At 41.6% G+C, this 23,948-nt stretch overlaps 3 protein-coding genes across 3 annotated transcripts in view; 1 reads left to right on the forward strand and 2 right to left on the reverse strand.

The window, feature by feature from the left end:
* mef2aa (myocyte enhancer factor 2aa) overlaps positions 1-1,966 on the reverse strand; it is a 106,996-nt gene extending 105,030 nt beyond the window's left edge. Inside the window, exon 1 of the mRNA XM_074633030.1 lies at positions 1,905-1,966. The gene's annotated coding sequence lies outside the window, so the exon portion shown is untranslated. The remainder of the gene's footprint in view (positions 1-1,904) is intronic.
* On the forward strand, positions 1,842-15,155 carry ttc23 (tetratricopeptide repeat domain 23). Its single transcript, XM_074633041.1, has 11 exons — positions 1,842-2,223; positions 3,359-3,536; positions 3,730-3,853; positions 4,218-4,374; positions 4,464-4,589; positions 9,990-10,161; positions 10,296-10,401; positions 10,768-10,895; positions 11,764-11,913; positions 13,585-13,667; positions 14,669-15,155. The coding sequence occupies exons 1-11, from the start codon at positions 2,165-2,167 to the stop codon at positions 14,769-14,771; spliced, it is 1,386 nt and encodes a 461-aa protein (XP_074489142.1). The 5' UTR covers positions 1,842-2,164; the 3' UTR covers positions 14,772-15,155.
* Positions 14,762-23,903, reverse strand: synm (synemin, intermediate filament protein). Its single transcript, XM_074633027.1, has 4 exons — positions 22,977-23,903; positions 21,568-21,692; positions 19,808-19,887; positions 14,762-18,942 (listed from the first exon to the last, which is right to left on the reverse strand). Exons 1-4 carry the CDS (start codon positions 23,775-23,777, stop codon positions 16,925-16,927), a joined length of 3,024 nt encoding a protein of 1,007 aa, XP_074489128.1. The 5' UTR covers positions 23,778-23,903; the 3' UTR covers positions 14,762-16,924.
* Positions 23,904-23,948: the final 45 nt, after the last annotated feature.

The following is a 23,948-nucleotide window of genomic DNA, read 5'->3' on the forward strand; positions in this document are numbered from 1 at the left end:
TAGTTGGCGGCGGCGTCTCTATGAGTTTCCTTCTTCTTCTTGTACTACAAACAGAAACTGAGCGGAGTTGGAGCTAATAACTGTTGAACCACAGAACTTTTACATTACTGCAACGCCGAAAAGAGAAAATATATCTGAGTGGATTTGTGTGAACAAACATTGAAAAGATGGAGGCAGAGAGAAGTAGAACTTTCTGTGGTTGTCCGGGGTCCTGGCCGCTCAGCATCGCTGAGAGACTGGACCAATCACAGCTGTTGCGGTCTGCGTCGCCGCGACGTGTAGTTACATTTCTGGAGAGGTGCACGTCAGGCTACGGCGTCGATTCAACGCAGAAGTATAAATCAAGCTTTAATCAAGCTTATGCGATGTTACACGGGCGCCGCCACAGTTGTTGTGAAATGTTTCTCTGCTTGCATCAAGCCCGGCCGATTGCCCGTCCCCGGGAGCCATATACCCCACTGTGATTGGTAGGTTCGTTCAGCTCGGGCTCGCGCAACAAAGGGACCTTCAACGGCAAACTGCCATTCACATAAAACTCGCGGGCCGAGGGCGCCTGGTTAGCTCAGTTGGTAGAGCGGGCGCCCATGTAACAAGACTTGGTCCTGACCGCGGCGGCCCGGGTTCGAATCCGGCCTGTGGCCCTTTCCGCATCCACTCTCTCTCTCCCCCCTTTCCAAGACTCTATCCACTGTCCTGTCAATAAAAATGAAAAAATGCCCCCAAAAAAAACTTTATAAAAAACTTTATAAAAAAAAAAAAAAATTTGCGGGCCGCACTAACATTAAACTTTCATATCAAGGTGGGGGCCACAAAATATCGTCTTGCAGGCCGCAATTGGCCCGCGGGCCGCGAGTTTGAGACCCCTGGTCTACAGGTACAGAGCAGGAGGGAGAGGAGGAGAGAAAGAGAGAGGAGTGCACAAATAGCAGACAAGATGAGTGACAGTCGGAAACGAAGCAGCATGTAAAATTATGGTATTCTGGAAATTATAAGGTTTAGTATAATTATATTGAATAATTTAAAGGGATTATTTGTAACTTTCAGAATTGCTTGTTAACAGTGACACCTGTGGCCGTTAAGTTAACGAAAGTAAGCGTCGGGCTCGAGCAACGCTCAAAACAGTGAGGCGCACACGTCAGCTAAAACCACGATATCACTCTATATTTCACCTGCTTGGCAGTAATGTTAGCAGACCAGACGAAGGTCTCTCCATGAATCACTGCTGATCCTAGTGTTGGCTTTTCCTGCTTCAGCAAAAGCGGGTCGGTGCCGGGGCTGAAGCAGGAAGAGTAACGTTATCACCTCCCGACCGTGGCCGGAGGGAGACACCGGCATCCGGTCAGAGACGATAACATTTCTCGCTGCGGAGCCCCGTCACTTCACAAGACATGGGAAACCTCTGTTGGTCTGGAGGAGCTGCAGCAGTTATTTCTGCACAAACGTCCACTGTACATTCACTAGATATTCTCAGAGCTAAACTAACTCTTCTGCAGTGTGGGGTGAAGGCGCGTTCATGTGTAGAGGTGGAGCGAGACAGCAAGAATGCGCACGGTGTGTGAGTGAAGGCATGCAGGCAGAGGAGCAGAGGCTCCGGCAACGCGCGAGCGCGCATGGGATCCCGACCTGGTAGATTTATACGCTTAAAAAGTTACAAACAGTCCCTTTAAGTGATATAGCTGCACACCTACTAATCATAGGTCAAAACAGCTAAAGCTAAATTTGGCTGAATTATAAAAGGCAGAAGTGGTAAAATGAAGAACCGTTTCGGAGCCAAAAGAGCCGGCTCTTCTTGGTGAGCTGAGCTAAATGATCTGGCTCACTAAAAAGAGACGGAATTCCCATCACTAACACTATGTAGGTGCAGGAGGGAACAGACTTCATCATAACACCGGTGTATACGTTACCTTTTCCTCAGAGGCATTTTCTAGTGATGGAAACTATAGTTCAGTCTCGTAACGACACCCCCAGTTCACAACAGAGTCTAGGAGGCTATAGCTCCTGTAAAGTGACATACTTTTGAGTTAGGTAGTGTTCACAACAGGAAGAGGCTCAGAGGCAGCTAGCGGGTCGGTGCTATCTAGTGTAGCACACGCTGTGTTACCACGGAAACAAGAACGTAAAGAACACAAACGTCACTACGTCACAACGTACATTGTTTGGAAAAATGGCTGAAGATCATGCTATAACAAAAACACGACCCAGCTCCTCCGAGTCTCCAGCTGAGTAAGTGATGTCTAACATTGTTGTTTAACCTGTTGAACAGTCAAGGTAGATGTTGATCATACTTACCTCACTGAACAGAAGATAAACAAGACAAAACAAAGATAAAAAACTACCTTATTAGCTTACTGAGTAGTGAAGTTGACAGATGACAAATACTCAATATGATTAAGATAAATATGTTTGGTATTGTGATTAAGTTATATTATAAGTATTCATGGGTATTGTGATTAAGTTAAATATGTAAGTAATGAATTGGTATTGTGATTAAGTTATATTATAAGTAATGAATTGGTATTGTGATTAAGTTATATTATAAGTAATGAATTGGTATTCTGGATTGATAACAAATTTATATTTTGATAAGGAATAGTAAAAGTAGTACTAAAAGTAGTAATAGCATAAAAAAATACTCCATTATAATTAAAAGTCATGCATTAAAAAATGTCACTCAAGTGAAGAAAAGATAACAAATAGTCAATATGATTAAGTTATAATATGTAAGTAATAAAATTGGTATTGTGATTAAGTTATATTATAAGTAATGAATTGGTATTCTGGATTGATAATAAATGTATATTTTGATAAGGATAAATATATCAGTAATTCATTTATATTTCTGTATGACACAGATTAAAGGTAATAATTATAGTTAGAATAATTATAAATAATAATAATTATAGTTAGACAAATTTAGGAAAAATGTAATTAGAGTATATGTATATGGCTCAATAAGGAAGCTGGTAAATAATTCATAATTGACTTATGGAGAAGGGGTTGGATTAAATAAATTTATACTTCTTCTCACTCCTTTTCGAATATGTAAATCACGGCATGAAGTGTTTGACAATTTAATTTTCTTACACTTTTCATTGTATGTAAATACTACTTGTTTCTGACTGCCCACTTGTTGGTATGATCATTCTTTTTCTTTATTTTATTTTTGTTTTGTTTTTTGTATTCTACATGTTTCGAAATAAATTTTGAAATGAAATGAAATGAGTCCCAATCTGTATCTATCTTTGTAGCATCTCAGATACTAAAAAGTTGCAAAAAAGTGTTTTCCTTCCTTTAAATGTACGTCTCCATCTTTACAAAAAATGTATTGACATATACCTTGTTTGACCAAAACTTGTAGATCCCCTGAAAGCATGGGCAGCACCACCAGGGACGTGACTGCATCTCCTCCCTGCTACTCAGATGTGTTGAGTCCCTCACAGACAGGATGTGCTAAGAGGGAATTTATGATGATGGCACCTGAAGAAAAGCTCAAACACTTTGACAGCCAAGCTCAGGCCCGTGAAGACAACCAAGAGGTGGGGGACAGTAACACATTCATTATTGTTAGCATTAGAGTTAGTTGTGCTCAGAAGATGTGCTTTCACAACTTGTCCTGCAGGCTTTGGCACACCTTACATTAGAGACAAACCTAAAGTTTTCACTAAGGTTATTATTGATATGGCTTTTGATGAATGGTACAGTGGGCTATTATTTACTGTATCTGCTCAGTTTGATGCTTGCATTCAGGACCTGGTGCGCTGTGTGGCTCTGACTAGGCTGGTCTATGGGGATGGACATCTGAAACTAGCCCAGGCCCATGCCAGACTGGCTAAAGCATATTTCCACTTCAAAGGTAATTCTAAAAAGATAATACTGCAAGTACATTGTTAATCTTAACTGCATACAATTCAGGAACCTGCTGTTTTACCTAAGACAGCTGCCACATATTGTATTAAAAAACTAAAAGATGAGTGTTGTAAATATAAGACAATTTTGCAAAACTGACACACACTTCGGCTCAGAATGATCAACCCATGTAGCTGACTGTGCTTTATAGAGATTTAGCAATTAGATTAGTCATTTTTCATGTGGTGTTACTTTGCTCTTTGCTCTAAAATGGCCAGCTAATGAAAGGAATATTAGTTGGGGATAATGTTGAGATGATGTTCAGATTTAGCGTTCAATATACACTCAATGATGGTTGTTTGTTCCCTCAGGCTGGGGGTTGCAGGCCCAGGAGCACTCAACCCTCGCCAGAGAGCTGCTGCCTTTCTGCCCCTCCGTCTCCTCCTGCAGAGATGAAAAGCTTGAGGTTCTCATGTGTCTCCTGAACGTACACCTCACGCAAGGAGGTGCTTCACTGCTTACAGCTGAATATCCTTGCCATGATAATGTGTTTTACAATAATGAACGGAAGTATCATCTAAAATAACAAGCTGAATAAGTCCTTGACTCGTTTCAACTCTCGAAGAGGCAGAATCCTCTTTTCTGGAGGCAGAACAAGTTGTTGAGGAGCTTCATCAACAAGGTGGCATCAACCAGGAAGAGAAGATGAAGACTGAGCTGGAAATCTCAACGGGTCTATCCAGGTACAGTAGTGAAAAAACATATATTTTTTAGGATTTTCTTAGCCACAGCACACAGCAGATATTTTGCAAAAATAGAAATGTGAGAAGTATACAGTAGATTAATGACTTTAATGCAGCATTTGCAGCCTATAATATGTAAAAGCAGCTGAACCTAATAACTTGGTGCTATTGCCAATTAAAAGGTAACAGGTCAGGTCTTTCCAGAGGGGATTCAGAGTATAGCCTGGATGATTTTACATTTGTTTTTGCAAAAGTTTTTTAACTAAATATTTTTTTCAAATGCAGTACCTCACATTTAAGTGTGGCCACAAGATGGCGATATATTCCTGCAAATTTGCAAAAAGAAAAACAACCTTTTACATGGTTTTTGGAGAGATAAATCAGGATTTCCCCTGTTGTTGCCCAGTCCACTCAGCAGTCAGCGTGGGTGTGTAGCAATAATGCTTACAGACCTGCTGGGTGGAGTTTCTGCATGTCCACTCACCCAGTCACTGCTCAAGCAGAGGCACAGATGGGAGAGATGCATTTCTCCCTTTTCTCCATCTGCTTTCTGCCTTTTTCTCTCTAGCTTTGACTCCCTCATTAATTATTAACTTCCTCACCACATACCACACTTATATATATAGCCTTTACAGTCCAGTTAACTCCTCGAGATACTGTAAAGCCATTTAATTCTCTGTTAAATGTCAGCTGCTTTGTTTACTTCACGCCGGGCACCATTTCCATATTATTGATTTGTGTTTACCATTTTTCGATAACTCATTTGTAAACTGGTGGTGGTATTGACAACAGAGGTCCCAAGGGGAGTGCTGCATGCTCAGGAAAAGATTAAAGACTTAGTGGATCACAGTGGAGACACCAAGCACAGACATCAAGTCTAGGAGAGACTGATAGAGGCCGTTAAGGGAACTGTGAGGCCTGGCAACATAAAAATAGCAGCTACTTGTGATAGTTTAGATTACTGTGGGTGAAATTAGAATCATAACCAGGAAATAAAGTATAGTCTTACCTGGGTTGAGATCACCCCACTAATGTGTTCATGTTAATTTGGATCCTGTTAATCCTTGAAAGGTTTAATTATCCACAAATGCGTGTATCATTTATGCTATAAGCTTTGTGGAATCACAAAACCCATCAAAACAAAAAAATGCAGGCCTGTCTCCATCAAAACATTGACAACCTCACAATGTTTGTTACAAATCTGACTAGAGCTGCAACGATTAATCGATTAGTTGTCAACTATTAAATTAATCGCCAACAAATTTTGATTATTGATTAATCGTTTAAAGTAATTACCATTACTTACAAATACTTACCATTTTCTGACGTTTTATAGGCCAAACAGTTAATCGATTAAATGTCAGAATTTGGATCAGTTCTTTACTTTTTTATTTTCTTCGTTTTAGTGTGAACAACATTTTCAGTCTTATAAATGAGTATGTAAGCAAAGACAGTAGTAGGATGACTTTAACTCATCTTTCAGGTGAGCTTTGTACGTGGGACCCAATGTTTTGAAAATCCTGTTGCTAGGTAAATCGGAGCAATACTCCTGCAGCTTTAGCCTTATCAGCAGCTGAGGTGAGCTAAACCGACAGGAATGTGTAAATGATGCCATCTTGGTCTTTTTCAGAGAGTCAGAGTTTGTTGACATGATGTGTGTAATTGAAAAAATGTGCAGACTCTGGCTGGTGTGTAAGCTTGCTAAATCTCTTTTGTTATGTGATGACTAAGAGTTTGGCTTGCGTCTAAAGCTCTGTCAGTCAACACTGTTGTGATGGAGGGGAATGTTCCCACCAAAGCCTGCAACAATAAAGTACGCTCCGCTCTCTTATAGATCCCGGTCCAAATACTGCTCGGTTTTAGATTCACACTCAAGGTGTGCACTTCTCACATCAGCCAGATGGGATATTTATTGTTAGGTTTAAATGTGTTTTGTGTGTGTTCTCATATTTTCAGACTAAGATCATTTATTTTCTTAATTTTTTTATAACTGCTGTCATAAATCTGCATCTTAGTTGACAGATTTTATATAATAAAACTTTTTTAGAGTGATAAATTAGTGGAAATTCTTCCATATTCTCTCCACCTTTTAATTATCATGTTCATGCAACATATACAGATACCTGAGCTTTGGGTATCGGCCGATATCGAGTACCGATCCGATACCAGTGTTTAATTAATAAGCTGTATGCCTCACTGTGTAGAAATGACTGGGATAATTCTGCTATGTGTAAGACAACATCAGGCTTGACTTAAACACTGCTTTCCTAACTTTGTAAAACAAAATGTAACAAATAAATACATATACACATTTATTGAATTAATTGTTATTAATAATAAATCATACACTAGCAACTTGGTAAAATTCTTAAAAAAAGAACAGGAATTACAATTGAAGTGTAAACCTTTTTATTGCAGCAACAAATTGGCCAAAACTTAAATTAAATTTCCAGTATATAATGTATGTAGTATATAAACATTGAATTGAATTGAATTAAATAGATCGTCCCCATTGTCACCGATACCCAATTCAGTCATTTGGATCTGTATCGGCCTGATATCCGATCCAGTATCGTTGCATCCCTAATTTGAATTGAATTGCACTCTGTCTGTGTTAACCAACTTTGTGCAAATAGTCTCTCGTGTTTGCGCTGTTCCCCTATCCTTGTGTATATGTATACTATTGACTCGATTCACAGGCATAGTGTAAACACACAGCACAGCCAAACTCCAGAGGTATTCTTCGTCTGCTTGTATTCCTTCCAAAAAGGTAGCTCTTATTCCAGATGTAAAATTGTCTCTGATTAGTTGGGTGAAATAAAACCAGCAGGGATTTGGTTGTAAAGGCCATGATTGAGAGTCACTGTCTAAGACTAAACAGTTCAGTATTCCTCTCTATAGTCTTTACCCACATCTACCTGAGGCACACACTAAAAAGCCTCATCAATCACAGTGCCATCCCTTTAAAGCACCACACAGATTTTCCGGAGTGAGCTGTTGTGGTTCAGCCCCTCTGTTTTCACTTTGGCTTGGCCTGACTCTGTATCATTTTCCGAGTGAAAGCCCAGAGCAAACTTACGTCAACTATGTTCTGGAAACGTTTACAAAAGAGGGCTGTGTGGCTCGCTTGGCAACACATCTACAAATCTTTAATTATATTAATTCCCTGCCCTGTGGACTCTTGGTAGATTTTCAGTGAGATGTGGCGTATTTACCGTCCTGCCAGGATGTGTGTAAGGATGCAGAGTGAATGAGAGGATAGAGGGGTATTGTGTCTGTTTGTCCATGCAGGCAGAATGGCACGACTAAAGCCATGCTGGAATGTAGCTCTGCTTCAGCCATCGCTGCTGCCCTAAAAGGATCTGAAGTGCCTGCCTCATGAACACTTACCGGCTCGGCACTCCTCCTATCCATCACAATATGTTAGGATAATCTTGGATTCATGGGAACATTCAAAGTAATGAGCCATCATGGTGTTTTTGTAACCTGTGCTGCTGGCATTTAACCACAGAGCCATGAATACCCAGATTCATGTAGTTCTGGGATGTGAGCATGACATAATACTGTCAGGCTTAGACTGTAGGTTCCCACACAGGCTGGATAAAACCTTAACTCAAATGGCATACTGTGACAGATTGACTTCAGTGTGCATTCTGTATATAAGTGAATTGTTTTTCCACAAACAGCTATACTCTGCACAATGTGGATGTGGGAGACGGATTTGTGAGAAGGGGTTTCCCGTTCTTGCTGTGACAACAATGTAGCTAGAGATTGCATAGCAGTGAGTAGTGCATCCTCTGAGAAAGACCACCCCCTTGACCAGAGAGCTGAATTCAATTTAGAGTCCATTAGATGGTTTGAAGCTGTTAGCAGAGTAGCCTGATGGGATCCAGAGTCCTTGCAGTGGTTATTGCAGTCAACATCTCATCCCCTCTCCCCACTCTCACCACCCATTAGCTCTGTAGAAGCCCAAGCAACCCCATAGTACAGTAAGACAGGAGGTGCCTGTCTTTTTAAACAGTGGTTCCCCACTAGGGTTCACCAAAGCTTCATGTGGGGGGTCGCGAGGCCTTCTTGATTTTAAGGGGTGTAAGACAACCTTTTAAATATATATATATATATACAGTTGGCCTAAATCTCAGCATTTCATTCATTTCTTTGAAGAAAACTAAAAGAAATAGATATGTTTAAAGTTTGGTTTATTATTTAAGATATAAACAGGATAAGGGCACGATGAAGACCTGAACACAAGCTACTGTATATTCACAGAGCCTTCCCTCTCTGCTAAACAGCCTCGTCCTGCATTAGAAAAGTATACGCAGTTAAAACAACCAAAGAGCTGATAGAACAATGGCCAAGCATCAGGGAGAAGAAAACACTGAGTTTGTCAAATAAATAAAGCCTATTAAGTATGTATGATTGTTAAAAAATAAATAACACAATACAGACAGTGAATTGTATTAAGAGTTCCTAAAATCACAGCGAACCTCATCTCTGATGCTGAAATATTCACAGGAAATAATCTACTCAGAATTAATTTGGGTTAATTCTACTGTACAGTTTATTGGTTGCTCTTTACCGTTATTGTTATGCATTGAATATAATATGAAATATCCATAAAATATGTCACTTAGTCAGGGGTCGTTAGTTTACTCAATGATAGAGAAGGGGTCCCTTAAGGAAAAAGGTTGGGAACCACTGTTTAAAAGAGCAAATTCTCTGTTTTGTGCATCAGCGAAACATATAAAAGCCTAAGCACTTGGTAGCAACAATGCATGTACAGATGGCTGACAAATTGTTACAGATAATGTCAGTTATTCTAGATCTTCAGCTTTGCTTTGGTGGTTTCCACATAGACTGCAAGAGCTTCCCCTTATACACCTTAGAATGAGAGTGTGAGCACTCGGCAGGAGTTTATTCGTCAGAGTCCGTGAGGCTGTAGTTAAAGTGAGTGTGTTTGGAGCAGAGTAACCTTCAGTCCCCGAGGGGACCGTTACAGACTCGTGAAAGGATGCAACCAAAAACAATTAAATGGGCAACATTCAAGCTTTCCCTATTATAGTCTGCACTACAACTGCAGCCAAAAGCCTTCACCACTCTGCAGGTTCTGGGTTTGGCTAGAGACCAAGCAGTTACTTCTGTAATGTAAAACAGACTCGTGGTAATGAAGTAACAGGCTTACTGTATGGGTATATACTGTACTCTAATGATACTCTAAATTAATAATGTACACTTGAGCAGAGCAAACAGAGGGATGCAGACAAACTACTTGAAGGGTACGCTGTTAAATCATAACTCTGCCCTGCTGCCTTACATACAGTATGCTGGGCTGAACTGGTTTATGTTTGTCTTTCCGTCTCTGCCAGTCTCTCCATTTTGTATGTCCTTTCTGCTCCATAGGGTCTATAGGAGACAGAACAGGCCAGAGGAGGCCCTACGCCAGTGTGAGAAGTCTCTGCAGCGGCTGAAGGACTGTGGTGAACCAGAGAAGACATGTTCGGTCTATAGGGACATGGCCGCCATCGAGCAGGACAAAGGTCATTTGGACGGAGCCATAGAGCATCTCTCCAAGGCAAGGGGCCTATCACTCACACAGCACAACATACTGTATATAAACACATGCCAGGCTATGTTGTTAGGTAATGTTTCCACACCTCTTATTTGGTGATATGTGATCTGCCTTATTTCACTTGGTGTTTCTGCTAGGCTCATGCCATTGCTATGAGTCACAGCCCAGAGGAGCTAGAGGGGGCTCAGATCTCCCACAGCCTGGCCCTCATCCTTTCTGCTGCAGCGGGACCCCATCACAATGGTGAGTTTATTCTCAGACTAAGCCTGAGTGACATGCAACAAGGGGTTAATTAGGAGCTGAATCTCCTTTATGTCTTCCTATATGTGAAATCCTTTAAGATGGTGTTATGGAAACTAGACTTATAATAGTCTCATTGAAGACATGTCCAAGTTCAGTCATGTCAGTATGATGTATGCTCCATGGTACAGTAGCTATGAAAAGCATGACATCTGGAAACTAACTAAAATCTATCTAGAAAAAATACAGAAAAATGATCATATTCTGTGAATTCTGTAGTATACAGTATGTTTTCAGTTGTTCTGTCAATTATTGCCATAATTTAAGTTAACCTGCATATTGTTTGTGTTTTTCCCCACGCTGGTGTAGACTCTGCAGGTCGCTACTTTGAGCAGAGTCTAAGTGCATACAAAAGCTCTGCAGGTCCACAGGATCCAGCCTTTCTCACGGCCCAGGATGATTTCTGTCGCTTCCTCCTCCTCAGTGGCCAGCAAGAGGTTAAACACACACACACTTAAAAACATTCACATCTAGAGCTGCAACGATAAATCGATTAGTTGTCACCGTCGGTCTGAATGGTGTTATCAGCTGTAACCGCAGTATGAGAGCAGTGCAGAGTGGCAGCCATGAGCTAGCCACTGGGGCACGCTCACATGCACTAACATTGCATTAAAGGCACGCGTGGCCGGCCCGGCTATGTCAACACACACACACACAGAGGGAGAGTGACTTCATTTTCTGCTCAGGCAGAATTACTCCTCTATATCTTTACATGGCAAATAGTTGTTTGCTGCTATATTAATGCTCTAGATATCATAAAGAGAACCTTTAAGTCAATCGGCAACTGCTTTGGTAATCAATCAATCAGTTTGAGGAATTTTTTAAGAAAAAAAAAAGTCAAAATTCTTTTATTTTCTGTTTTCTTTACTCCTCTATGACAGTAAACTGAATATCTTTGGCCAAAACAAGACATTTGATGGCGTCATCTTAGGACATTTTCCACCAATCTTGTCATTTTATAGACCAAACAACTAATCCATTAATCGATACAATAATCAACAGATTAATCGACAATGAAAATAATTGTTATTTACAGCCCTATTCACATCTTGCAAGAGCAGTGAGACTATTCCACTACAGTGATTTCCTCCAGGCAAATAATATCATAGACACCCCATATGTTTGCTCCTGCAATTTTGAAACCCAAAGCAGATTCTCATTATCCTCACACTTTTTGTTCAGAGAGCAGCACCATGGAAACCCCCTCACAGTTTGTGATTGTCAGGGGATATATGCCACCTGCTAAACAGGGTGTGGCTCTCACCCCTGATGGCCAGAGATGATATTTTCAATGCACCATTGCAGAGATGTGTGGAGATCCAGAGAGCTTCTCTCGCTGTAAAGAGATCTACTTTCGGTGACCTGAGCGCCGAGGTGGCGGACACCCTTCAGCTGATAGGAAGTGTGGAGATGAGCGAGGGCGGGGTGAAGCAGGCCCACAAGACCATGACAAAGGTAATCACATGATACAAAACAAAAACAGCACAACTAAATGTTTGCCGTGGCTACAATCTGTGAATGCATATTAGAAATGCTGGACAGGATAGAACATGACATTGTCCTCGCCAAAGTATTTTGGAGGGTTTAATAAAAGGCCAGCGGGCGTGTCCATCTACACCAGTGAGAGTCCAGTTCAAAATACACACACACACAAAGAGTTCCTGTCATATTGAGATCAGCTATTTCCACCGTCCTCCCTAAAGCTCAGCGCTATCAGAGGCGCATGCTAATCTTGGAAGGGTGCAGTGTGCAGAGCCGCCGTCCCTGGTGTAAAATATCACACACAGTGACTTTGTGTTTCCTCAGTCTGGATGGAGCCTGGCAGATGGGCAACACAGCTCTGGAAGGAGAATGACAGTTTGCTAACTGCTGTCAATTAAAGGGACACCGACCCCAATTAGTGAAGCATGCCATTATGGCCTTTTGAAACAAAAGTGACATTCCTACGTCTTTCAGCACACATGCATTGAATAAACAGCAGCAACATGTTCCTCCTCTATAGCTGTCACTGTTTTACTTTATTCCTTATGCAATGTGTTTTTGTTTTTCACATACAGTACGACTGCCTGTGTGCCATATGAGCTCATTTCTGCTAAAAATGCACCACTAAATGGGGGGTTTCTTCATACTAGTAATGACTTGCCTGTAAGTAAAGGAGTCTGGTTGCTATGTTGTTTTGTTATGACATCTAAGGGCAGAGGGGCTCCAAGTCCCCCCCCCGCACTGACAGGGTACATCAGGACTCACTCTCTCTACACCACATCCGACTAGTAACCTTTCTGAAGTACGCTGACACAGAACAGATAATGTCAGGACACTATTTCCTGTCATCGCGACACCATCTGCACTCCAATTGAGTAACTTTGTTTTCCAAAGGAAACCTGGCTCAAACAGTAGATACAAAACATATGATTTACTAAAACATGGAGAACAATGGCGCATACATACACTTGACATTTCCCTGTTCCTCTGCTGAAAAAAAAAGGCCTTCCATTACATCAACCTTAGTAACAGTGAAAACATCCAGGAGGCCAAATGGATCTGTTCCAGATTAGAGTGTTTTACTTTCCCTGGCGACGAGGGAAACTTTTCGCTCCCTCTTTCCCTCCTTTTAACAAAGTTTTCCCTCACATCTTGTTGTTTATGATTGCAGAAATGACAGGCTTTTATCATATATGTTGCATAACTGTATGTGTGCGCACGCAGTGTTATCATGAACATGTGTTTGTGGTTAAAAGTTCAGACTTTCCTGGCAATATGTTCTTTATGTCATAGAGCTAAGCAGTCACTGCTCATTCCTCTGTTGATTGGACCAAACTAAATGTAGAGTGGAAAATGACTCCGGCTGCGTCTTTAATCTGTTGAGATAACGACCTCAGGTTGTTGATTCGGAGTTCCCGTAATAAATCTAGCAGATCCCCCCTTGTTGACCGACACTCCGAGTGGTTAGCACAGGTGTTATCTAAACCTTTGGCTGCAACAGAGGTTATTTTGGGATGTTTAGTGCATTCACATGTTGCTAGGAAGTGTTTATTCCCCTCTGAGGATGAGTTGCACCTCTCATCTTCCACTGATCACTCACTCTGATGTCATTAATGTTTTTTTTATTATTATTTTAAATTTTAGTGCCTTGAGATCCAGAGTTTGTTGTACGGTCCTCAGAACAAGAAGACAAAATCTACACAAAAAGCTGTGGACATGCTGGCACGGTAAATCTGCTCCATTAATCAAACTGTACTTTATATTATATTAAAGGATAACTTTGGTGTTTTTCAACCCTACTTTCCAATGTTTTTGTGTCTAAGTGACTAATGTGGACAATACTTTTCGAAATTGGTTCAGTATTGAGGGAGAACGCTGCTGCAGCCGCCAGCCACTAAATGGGCTGTAATGTAATCATTTGGGGCCACCTGGCACCGTCGGTTTACATCCACTCAAAGTGCTCGTTTTTGCCACGGACAGGCTCAGATTGTTATTATAAGTGTCTGGCAACATCATGGAAAGGACCCTACAGAGTAATAATATGTTCTTCTTACCTTTCGCTTTCCGTTCGTTATTGTGTCATGGGACTTGTTGCCAGAAGACAACGGTGGAAACGTGAGTGAGAGTTGGAGAGAGGAGTCCCACGGGACAACGGGTGTTGTCAGAGTTTTTTGTGTTGGACAATAAAAAGCGTAGCTTAGTGATATCTAATAGAGTTTCGATGTCATGGCTGAATATTTAGCTGATTTAAACAATGTGGAGGCAACGCAAGGTTTCAGAAGACTTCTCAGAGCGAGACAATAACAAACAGACTGGATCAAGCGATAGGTAAGATAAAGGTTTAATTTCTCTGTAGGGTCCTTTCCATAAAGTTGTCAGACACGTATAATAACAATCTGAGCCTGTTGGTGGCAAAAACAAGCACTTTTAGTGGACACAAACTGGCGGTACCAGGTTGCCCCAAAAGATTACATTACAGCTTGTTTAGCGGCTGCAGCGTTCTCCCTCAATACTGGATCAATTTCAAACAGTGTTGTCCACATTAGTCACTTAGAGACAAAAACATGAGAAACTAGGGTCCAGGTTGAAAAATACCAGAGTTGTCCTTTAAGACATTTGGTGATAAATTCCGAATCACCTGATATTATTTACAATAATCGTTTGATTTGAAATAACAAGTGACAAGTGCATGTTTCAGTAATGCAACCATGTAATGTATGTTCTGCAGGGCACCAGAGGTGGCTGAGAGACAACAGAGGCAAGGAAGAAGGGAAACAAAACATCACACACCATCCAGTAGCAATGATGGAAACTCAATGTCTGACTCTTGAAATGTTCCGTTTTTATTTTGTCAGTACATCAATCCTGCAGGTTTGGATCAAGAACTACTGACTTTTATTTTTTAAAGAAGTTTGTATGTTAGATAATACAGGCAGCTACTACTGTTGAGAATGAGCTTCAATCACTAGTCATGTCAGACGTTGAATTAAGTTAGCTTTGAAGAAATACTCACACTCAGAAATCATACCCACAATGAGTTTTAATTGTGTTAAGATATGAATCAATTTCCAAATAAGGGCTGGAACCTTTTTCACCGAAGCAATAATGGCGTTAGTTCAATAGAAATCATGTCAATAAAAGCAATAATGTTGGACTATCCATGATGACAAACACTTATTGAACATTTGACTCATTAAACATTCTTAAAACATAAATGTACTTTCTGTATGCTGATTTTTTTAATGCTATGAAATGGCACATTAACCAGATTACACTGTGTACTTGCATATACAGTACCCTAACAAAGATTCCTTATTAAGCCACAGTGTAAGTGCACCGATGTACCAGTGTTTTTGTTTAAATTACTGCAGTTTGCAGATGAGAATGTATGGAGATATGATGCAAGTTTTTTTAAATTGAGGTTTCATTTAGTAGATTTCTAACAATGAACACATTATAAAAGCATGGTGTTCAAGCTAAACATTGCATTTCTGCACATTTCTTTAACTTGAAGGTGCTAAAAAGCCAATCTGTGAAGACGTTACTCAATAGTTACAAAGTGTACACGTTGCAGCCACTTAGACAAAATGTGTGAGACATGTAAGCAGACTATAATCATAGTGGACCATTTCTGCCTCTGCAACTACAGTAGTACACAACACAACAAACCCTAATGAACAGTCAATGTCTCTAAGCTGCTCCAAAAATAGTCCACGGTCATGTCCGAGCAAAGGTGAATTCTTCAAGCCAACACTGTGATAACCGACAAAGGTCTACAAGCAGAAAGACGTCCAGACAAGACATACTGTACACCAAAACCAACATCACTGAATCCTTTTAGTTCATTAAGATCCTACTGCTACTTTTTATCCTTTTATCTTACTATTTTGCTTTTCAAATTGACAACCCTTTTTTGGTATAATTCACCATTTTGAATTCCGAGCTCCCTAATCACATGTTTAGATGAACATGTTTCGCTGTTGGGGAATTAGAAATGTATGTTGTTGACACATACCATGTAAAGATACACATTTTACAAATATTTTTCATATTGATTATGTAACCTGGGTTTGGTTGTATACTGGCCAATTTCTTTTTCTAAATAATCAAAATGTGTAATGTGCCATTAGTTGTGAGTAAATAATCTGAAAATAACCGACTTTGTAAGTTACTTGATCCTTCGCACTACACTTTGATTTCAGCATTCAAAAGTTTCTTAAGACAAATCATCTTTTTTCCCACTCTTACTACACTGTCCTCAGCTACAAGCTTCACTAATACATTCTGTACACATCACGACTACTGCTTCAAATAAACTACTGTGATCCAGGATGCAGTATAAACTAAAAACCAATCCATTTGGCAGCAGTGCCCAAGAAAAGAAAAATGAAAGCCCCAATCTGCAAACAGTTCACAGCACCTCATAACTCCCACTGTCATATGTTGGCTTGCGATACATTCAACAACGTGGCCGACACACGATGTGTGATGGTTGGTGTGATGGGGGTGTTGTAAACTGCAGGACGGGCTGTTTAAGATGTACAGCAGCACAGGTTAGTACAAAAATAGAGAAATCTAGAAGAGAATAAACAAACCTCTTTGAAGATAAACTGCAAACTGTAAGAAGGTCAACTCATACCAGGGCAGCACTCCATCAGCATTGACCCGCCTGGAAAATGTTACACTCCAAACTTAAACCAGCCCATATTAGTCAGCACTCAGTATTTTAATAGCAGTACTACCACAATTAATACCATAAAATGTGTTAATCTGATAATTTCAACTGAATAACCGAATTTAGCTAGCGCACCAAAATCAATTAGATGTATGATGTTTTACTGCAAAGCTTTCAGCATTAGTACAGTGTCTGCAAGCAGCATTGATGCCGTGTGTATGTGGACTTGTGCGTCAGAACAACCTCTGTATTGTGCACTTCAACATTGGCAAGCACTTAGTTTTGAAAATATTCAGACCAAATTCATTTCTAATCATCTGTCGGGCTTTCAAGGTAAATTGTTGCGACTCTTTTCTCTTGCGTAACCTTCACCGGGGTCTCCAAGAAGTGAGACTGCAGCTCTGGCTCTGAGGTCGCCTCAGCATGGCTGCCCATCTGGAAGGTGAAGGACTTTTCTGATGGCCCCAGTTTTATGTATTTCTCAGAGATTTCAGACGCAGACCCTCCTTCAAATTCTTCATCATCCTCTTCTCTGGAGACTCTGATGTTGTATCCCCCTCCTGCCCCGCCCTGGAAGGCTCTCTCCAGCCCTGTGTTAGAAGATCTGAGAGATGCCATGATCTGCTCTTCAGACAGTTCATCTCCTGCATCCAGCAGCCCAGAGTCTTCCAGACTTTGAGAGATGTTCAGCTCTGCAACTATCGTCATGGTGCCGTTGTCACTTGACTGTTGCATTTTTTTGACATCGACGGCCACGTTCTGTGAATCTTCGCTACTCACTTTTGCGAGGAAGGCCAACTCCTCCCTCAGTGGACCCGACACTGAGCTCTGGAGCTTCTCTAGCGCTCCCTTCAGCTGCTCTTTGGGCTCTAAAGAGTCCTCTCTCAGGAACTCCAGCACCGACTCCTGCACTACGGGGGAGACGCGAACCTCTTCTTCAATGATGCACTCTGGGAAACTCTCCTTGACAAATGACTGATCGCCTGACGTGAACTTGTATTCGTCACTTTCCTCTACAATCACTCTTCTCGAGAGAAGACCTCCATCTTGATAATACCTCTCGTCTGACAGGTCGTCTACGATACCGTAGTGGCCGTACGAGGTGATGCCGCCACCCTCCTCGGTTTCAGAAAGATTATCATCCGGTGTGGAGACGAAATACTCGTCAGGCTCTTGGTCATGAGAGAAATATGAAGATTCACTCTCTCTAGAAACCTCTTGGACTCGTACAGATCCACCCTTGTAATGATCTGGATCTGTCATGGAGGTTTTCATGGCGTCACCGTCACTCATCTGGACTTGAGCGCCATGAGGGACATTCTCCAGCTCCTCAATCTGGAAATATGTTGAAGGATGCTCATAAAAACTAGATCTGGACTTCTGCTCGACCTCAAGCTCCTCATCACTGTAAGACTCCACCGGCTCCTCGATGATTTCCACATTGACAGACTTATTCTCCAAGCCCTCGCTTAACTGCAGGTTACTCAGCAGGGTCTTGATCATGCTTCCTGTTGCCGTGTCCTCGATGTCTTCCAGTGACACCTTCTGAACCCCATGGCTCAGTAGTTCATCCAGTGCAGAGTCCTCAGACAGATCCAGCTCTTCCTCCACTCTGGACTCCAACACAATCTCCGTCTTGGTCGTCCCGTCCTCTTGCTCTGTTTTCTCCACATGGTACCGTACCTTCGAGTCTCCCGAGGAGCAAACCTTCGCTTCCAAACCTGCTGGCCTCATTGCCTTCTCGATGATCTCCTCTACGGACACAGAATCTAACATCTTTTTATCACTTGGGCTCATCGTAAACTTTGTTTTCCCTTCATCTTTGAACTCCGCTCCATAAAAATCAGCTTTCTCTTTTTCATCTGACATTTGCTTTTTGCTTTCTGTCTCAGTTTTCATGCTCATCATTGTTGGTGACACCACTTTCACTGATCTGGTCTCAGTAGTGGAGGACTTGATGGGACTGACTTGGTTCTCTACCTTGATTTTCACAGTTTTCCCCTCCTCTGCTGCTGTTTTCTGTACATGTTGTCTCATTTGGTATTCGCTCTGGCCTGTTTGTTTATCTTTGGCGGTGGTAGCAGGGGCAACGGCGGCAGCCCGAGCTTTGGTGAATGAGATCATGTCCCTTCTGGATGCGGGACTCTGATGCCGAGCTCTTTCTGCAACTGAAATAGGAATGACCCTAGAGGGGCTTATGGAGCCAGAGGGAGGCACAGGGGATCTTCTCAGGCTTGAAGTCGGTGGCGTGTGCCTGATATCCACATGTTGTCTGGTGGTTAAGGTGGAAGCTCTTTGAGTGTAGGGCTGGGCCGGCATCCTTATATCTAAGGCAGATAAGTAATATTTAGGGTGATACTTAAAGGAATAGTTCGAAAAATACACTTATTCGCTTTCTTGGCAAGAGATGAAAAGCTAAAGGACTTTACACACCGGGGGCATGACGAAAAAAAACTACAGGAAAAATACGAAATACTCGCCTGCCAATATTATGTGTCAGGGGCTTTTATTGTGAAAGGTCCAGTGTGTATAGGATCTAGCGGTATCTAGCGGTGAGGTGAGGAGATTGCACCCAACTGAAGCCTGTCCCGTGTGCCAAGCGTGTTGGAGAGCTACGGTGGCCGACGCGATAACGCCAATGGCCCTCTCTAGAGCCAGTTGTTGTAAGAGTAGCGTAGGTCATTTGGAGCAGAGCCAGTGCGTAGAGTGTTTGTGTACATGGGAAGTGAATAATAATTCTTATCATCAGGTGATTTATACACCAAAGAAAACATACTTATTAATATTATATTCCATTTCTGCCGTCCTGGTTCTGACTACGGAGCCTCCGTGTTGTTGTTTCATAGGCACAACTCAACCGGTTCCGCACGTGATTGGTTGATGCCTTTATTCATGGTGCGAAATTCAGAAATTTACTTTGTTCCGAAATGAAAATGATGTTGCTTTCTCGCCACGTAATATTCACGTTCTGTGTGAAAGTATTCATGACAATAACAACAGTTCAAAAAAATATATTGGCGTACGAATTAATCGCACGAAAAAAACGCCGCCGGTGTGTAAAGGCCTTTAGTCTCGGCAAGAAGGCAAATACGCTTATTTGCCAACGTGTCCAACTATTTCTTTGAAACTAGTTTAACAATGCACTCTAGTGATCAACATGCAACAATAAATGATTAATTTAAAAAACAGTACCTATTATTCTCTCTCTTTGGTGTTGATGGCCCCTCCTGTGAGCATCTTGCAGATCCACTCTTTCACCTTGCAGGAGAGCCCTGAACAAACAAGAGACAAGACAAAACATATCTGAAAACAGTCATTATAAATCAGTGGTCATACTCCTAGTTCAACGTAATTATTTTTTACCATATATAGAAAAAAAGGATCAAGGAGAAATACCTCACAAGACGGTGAACATCATCCAGCTCAGCCATCTCAACCCCCTCAAACTAAACGCAACAGGCTTACAAGACGTTGAGAACTCAGGACCTGGCCATATAGGGTGGTAATCATCAAAAACACAACAAGCCTCTGTCACGTAATAAAGACCTTGTAATAATTAGCTTTAGCAGCAGCAGCAGCTCACCTTTCCTTGGCAATGCTTCAACAAACACACAACAGCAAACCAACGTGTCTCAAAAGGGAACAACCTCTCCGGAGACTGCCGTCCCAAAGACTGACCTAAAAATATCAGTGACAAGGCAGGGCTGTCCATGCTTCCCTACGGATCCCAAAGCAAAAGCTGACTCGTGTGACACGCACAAAAACACATGCCGCTGCCACGTCTCGGAGAAAACATTCAGTCTATTCCAAAAATTCAAAACAAAGCCCATAAAGAGACACACTCTGGAGCAGATAGTCTTCTACAGAACTTCCTGGAAATGTACTCAATACTAATCAAATTATAGTATCCCTCAAAACTTCATGTTGAAGACTTTCAAGATGCGATATGTGTAAGAGGTTAAAATGTTATAAGGAGAGCTGAAAATAACTGAATATAGTACCTTCAAAACATGAAAATACAGTTTGTTTATTGACTGCTTTATAAATAACGTTCAGTAAAAATAGTGTGCTAGTATGTAACCGTGTGATCTGGCTATGTTAGGAGCATCAAGACTAGACATGTCATGTTATTACGGGATATGAAATGCCAGATATAATTAACACACTATAAACCCTTAAAATAAACCAGAGAAAGTTTAAACAACTTTGTTAAAATGCATGTGTAGTACATGTAGTGTTGATAAGATAGTATATGTGAGCTCTAAGTGAAGTTCAGATGACCTAAGGCCAAGAGCAGCAGGAAGGAAGCAGCTGATTCCTTCAGTATTTAATGAAATCACTAATTAAGCTGAGAGTAGCTTCAGTCAGTGGGGGGCTGGTTGACCAGTAATCTCTACTTGAAAAATCACTGAAAAGAGAGGATGTACCTTTTTGAATACTAACTGAAAAAAGCTCATTACTGGCTGTATTTTCATATGTACTCATACTTTTACGTATATTTCACCACCACTTTGAGAAGCTCATAGTTCTCGAACCAGATCAACAGTTAAATGAACTTTACAGAAAGTGTTTTTCCTGGCACCGAACTCTGCCCCGTAACACAGTAACACTCTCTACATGTCTTTTTCACTGAGGACATTCTGACCTGTTACAGTAGGAAAAGTACAGGTGTAGATAACAAAATGAAAGGGGGCTGAATTCCATTTAGCTGCTTCAGTTTCAAGGTCCTGTCACACCGTCATGGCTCACTGGGACACTTGAATGGAACGCAGCCATCGTTAATGTTACTAATAACACCAGTGCTTTTCCTACTATGACGTAACAGCAAAATATCTGCTGTGAAACGGTCTACTCTGTTGAAAGTGATGATTAAAAATACTTCTTGAAATATCACTGAAAAAGAGAGGATGTCAATTTGTTTGGACAATTGACAAAATAAATAATCTCATCACCTGTAGGCAGCCACCTCCGTGCCCAGATCCATCTTCACCTGGAGGAGGTGCTGATGCTCTTGCATCTTTCCTGCAATCGCGTCAGCCATCATGTTCCTCTCGTGCTCCAGCTGCTCAATAATCATCTGGGAGGGAGAGAAACAAGAAGATTTCACTCTGCACATGGTTTAATTTTACAAGTATGTGGTCTTTCCATTGGGTATTGCATCGGGTAATTTAACTGAAAATACTGTAATAACTCTGCTCCCTTGTTAAACACCAAAGTCTACAGTTTTGTAGACTTTATAAATCTTATTTTTTGTTGACTTCTAATGCAGAAAGATGGCAAACTGGCTGAACACTTTCTTGTCAAAATCAAGTCTGATCCCACTAACAGACTGCAATAATCATTTGGACCACTTATGAGCCTTTTGCAATAACATCTGACATCCTTCAACAGATGCTCACTTCTATTTGGTGTGTTTTTGTTCCCATATTGAAGACATCCCTACACACTGTAGTCATTTGAAATTGACTGACCTGCTTAGAGCTCCATCTTTAGGAGGCTAATAAGGATTTGTCAGTCTGACAGCTAATTGGTTTAAGTGGCTGGTGTAATCTAGCAGCTCTAATGTACTGGGGAGGTACAACGCTGTTTAGCCACTCAAGCTATTCAATCCTTTTTATACTGAGGTCAAATGTTGTACGCAGGATCCCCGTGCTTTTGACAGTTAAGGGAACACAAGGCACCACTTCATGTTGGTAATGTGTTGGGGGTTGGAAGAATTACATTAACGCCAGAGCCAACAACTACTGCATGTGGGTGCTTTAAGGACAAGACAGATCATGGGTATTCCTGTTAGATATGTCATCCTAGATCGTGATGCTATAATAATTATTTAGAGAATCATTCATGCTCGAGGATCAGTTGGATCATTTGTAGCAGCCTCTGACAGCTGCAGCAGTGCCTTTAAGCTCAGTGGGTGTGGCATGGACAAGAGGGAGTAGCCTCCCACCTCTCTCTCTCTCATGGCTCAGTGGGATAAAGGGGAGGTTATTCTGTCTGTATCATTTATAATAGAATAAAATAGAATAGAATAGAAAGCTTTATTGTCATTGTATTAAATACAACGAGATTCACAGTTTGCCACTTCTGGTCAGTGCTTTAAAACAAATACGTTACAAGACTAAACGAGGCAGATAAAACATATAACAGGTAAAACACACAGTTATAAAGTAAATAAAATAGGTAAAGTAGATGTAATAAATAAATATAAACAGAAGTGTTACACTGGAAGTATAAAATATAATATAATATGTATTTCGGGACTTCTAAAAATATAAATAAATCTCCTAATCTCCCTGAAATGTAAAATATGGGCTGCCCTGCTCTTATCTTATCAGCCTATAATAGATTTTTTTTTCCTCACCTGATATTCACTGAAGTCCACCCTGAATTTCTCCTGCATGTGCATCAGCTGTTCCTCAAGTCGGAACTGGACCTGACCTTGTTTCCCAGCCTCTGAGCGTAATTTGTCCAACTGTGAAGCATAAAGCATCTTCTCCCTCTGCAGATCACCCAGCCTCGCCTGGTCCTCTTTGATCGACCCTTCCATCTCCTCCACCTTCACCTGGTACATCTCGAAGGTCTCCATCCATCCCTCGGACAGCCCGCGCGCATACTCCTGCATCTCCTTCTCCATGGTGGCTGCAGGAGGCCCTCGGTAAGTGTGCGTAATGATGGGTACCACATGGCACTCCACCTGACGCTGGAGATGCTCCTTCTCCTGTCTGTACACATCATCCAAGCGTTTATACTCGTTCTCCAGCTGACACAGACGCTGCTGGAGTTCAGTGTTGATCTTGTGAGCTTGGTGCAGCTCCGTCTCGCAGCCTTGCAGCTCTCCTCCAATGTCCCTGCACACCTCGGTCTGCTCGCTGCACAAACCCCGGACCATCTGCAGCTCCCTCCATAGCTTCTCTCTCTCCATCTCAGCCTGGGACTTCTCAAACGACAGCTGGCCCACCATTCTCCTCAGATCCCGCACCTCGCCCTTGTATTTCGGCTCCCATTCCTGCGTCTTCTTGTGTCTGAGTTTGCTAATTTCTACAATAAGATGCGCGTTTTCTTGCTCCAGCTGCGTCGTTCTGGACAGATACTGCACGAGTCTGCTGTTGAGCTCCTGCAGCTGCTTCTTCTCGCTCTCAAAAGTTCTCTTGAAAGGCAACATTGTGGCATCAGATTTAGAAAAAAGTGAGTTTAAACAATGTCCTGTGTGGAGCCTAGTACTTGTGTCATCTGCGTGTGCGTCTGTGGTGCTCCACTGTGATGTAATTTGCGATCAGTGGCCTTTGACAAGTGCAGGAGGAGGAGGAGGAGGAGGAGGAGGAGGGCGGGTCCT

This window comes from Sebastes fasciatus, chromosome 4 (assembly GCF_043250625.1).
Source record: "Sebastes fasciatus isolate fSebFas1 chromosome 4, fSebFas1.pri, whole genome shotgun sequence".
Taxonomy (NCBI): Eukaryota; Metazoa; Chordata; class Actinopteri; order Perciformes; family Sebastidae; genus Sebastes; species Sebastes fasciatus.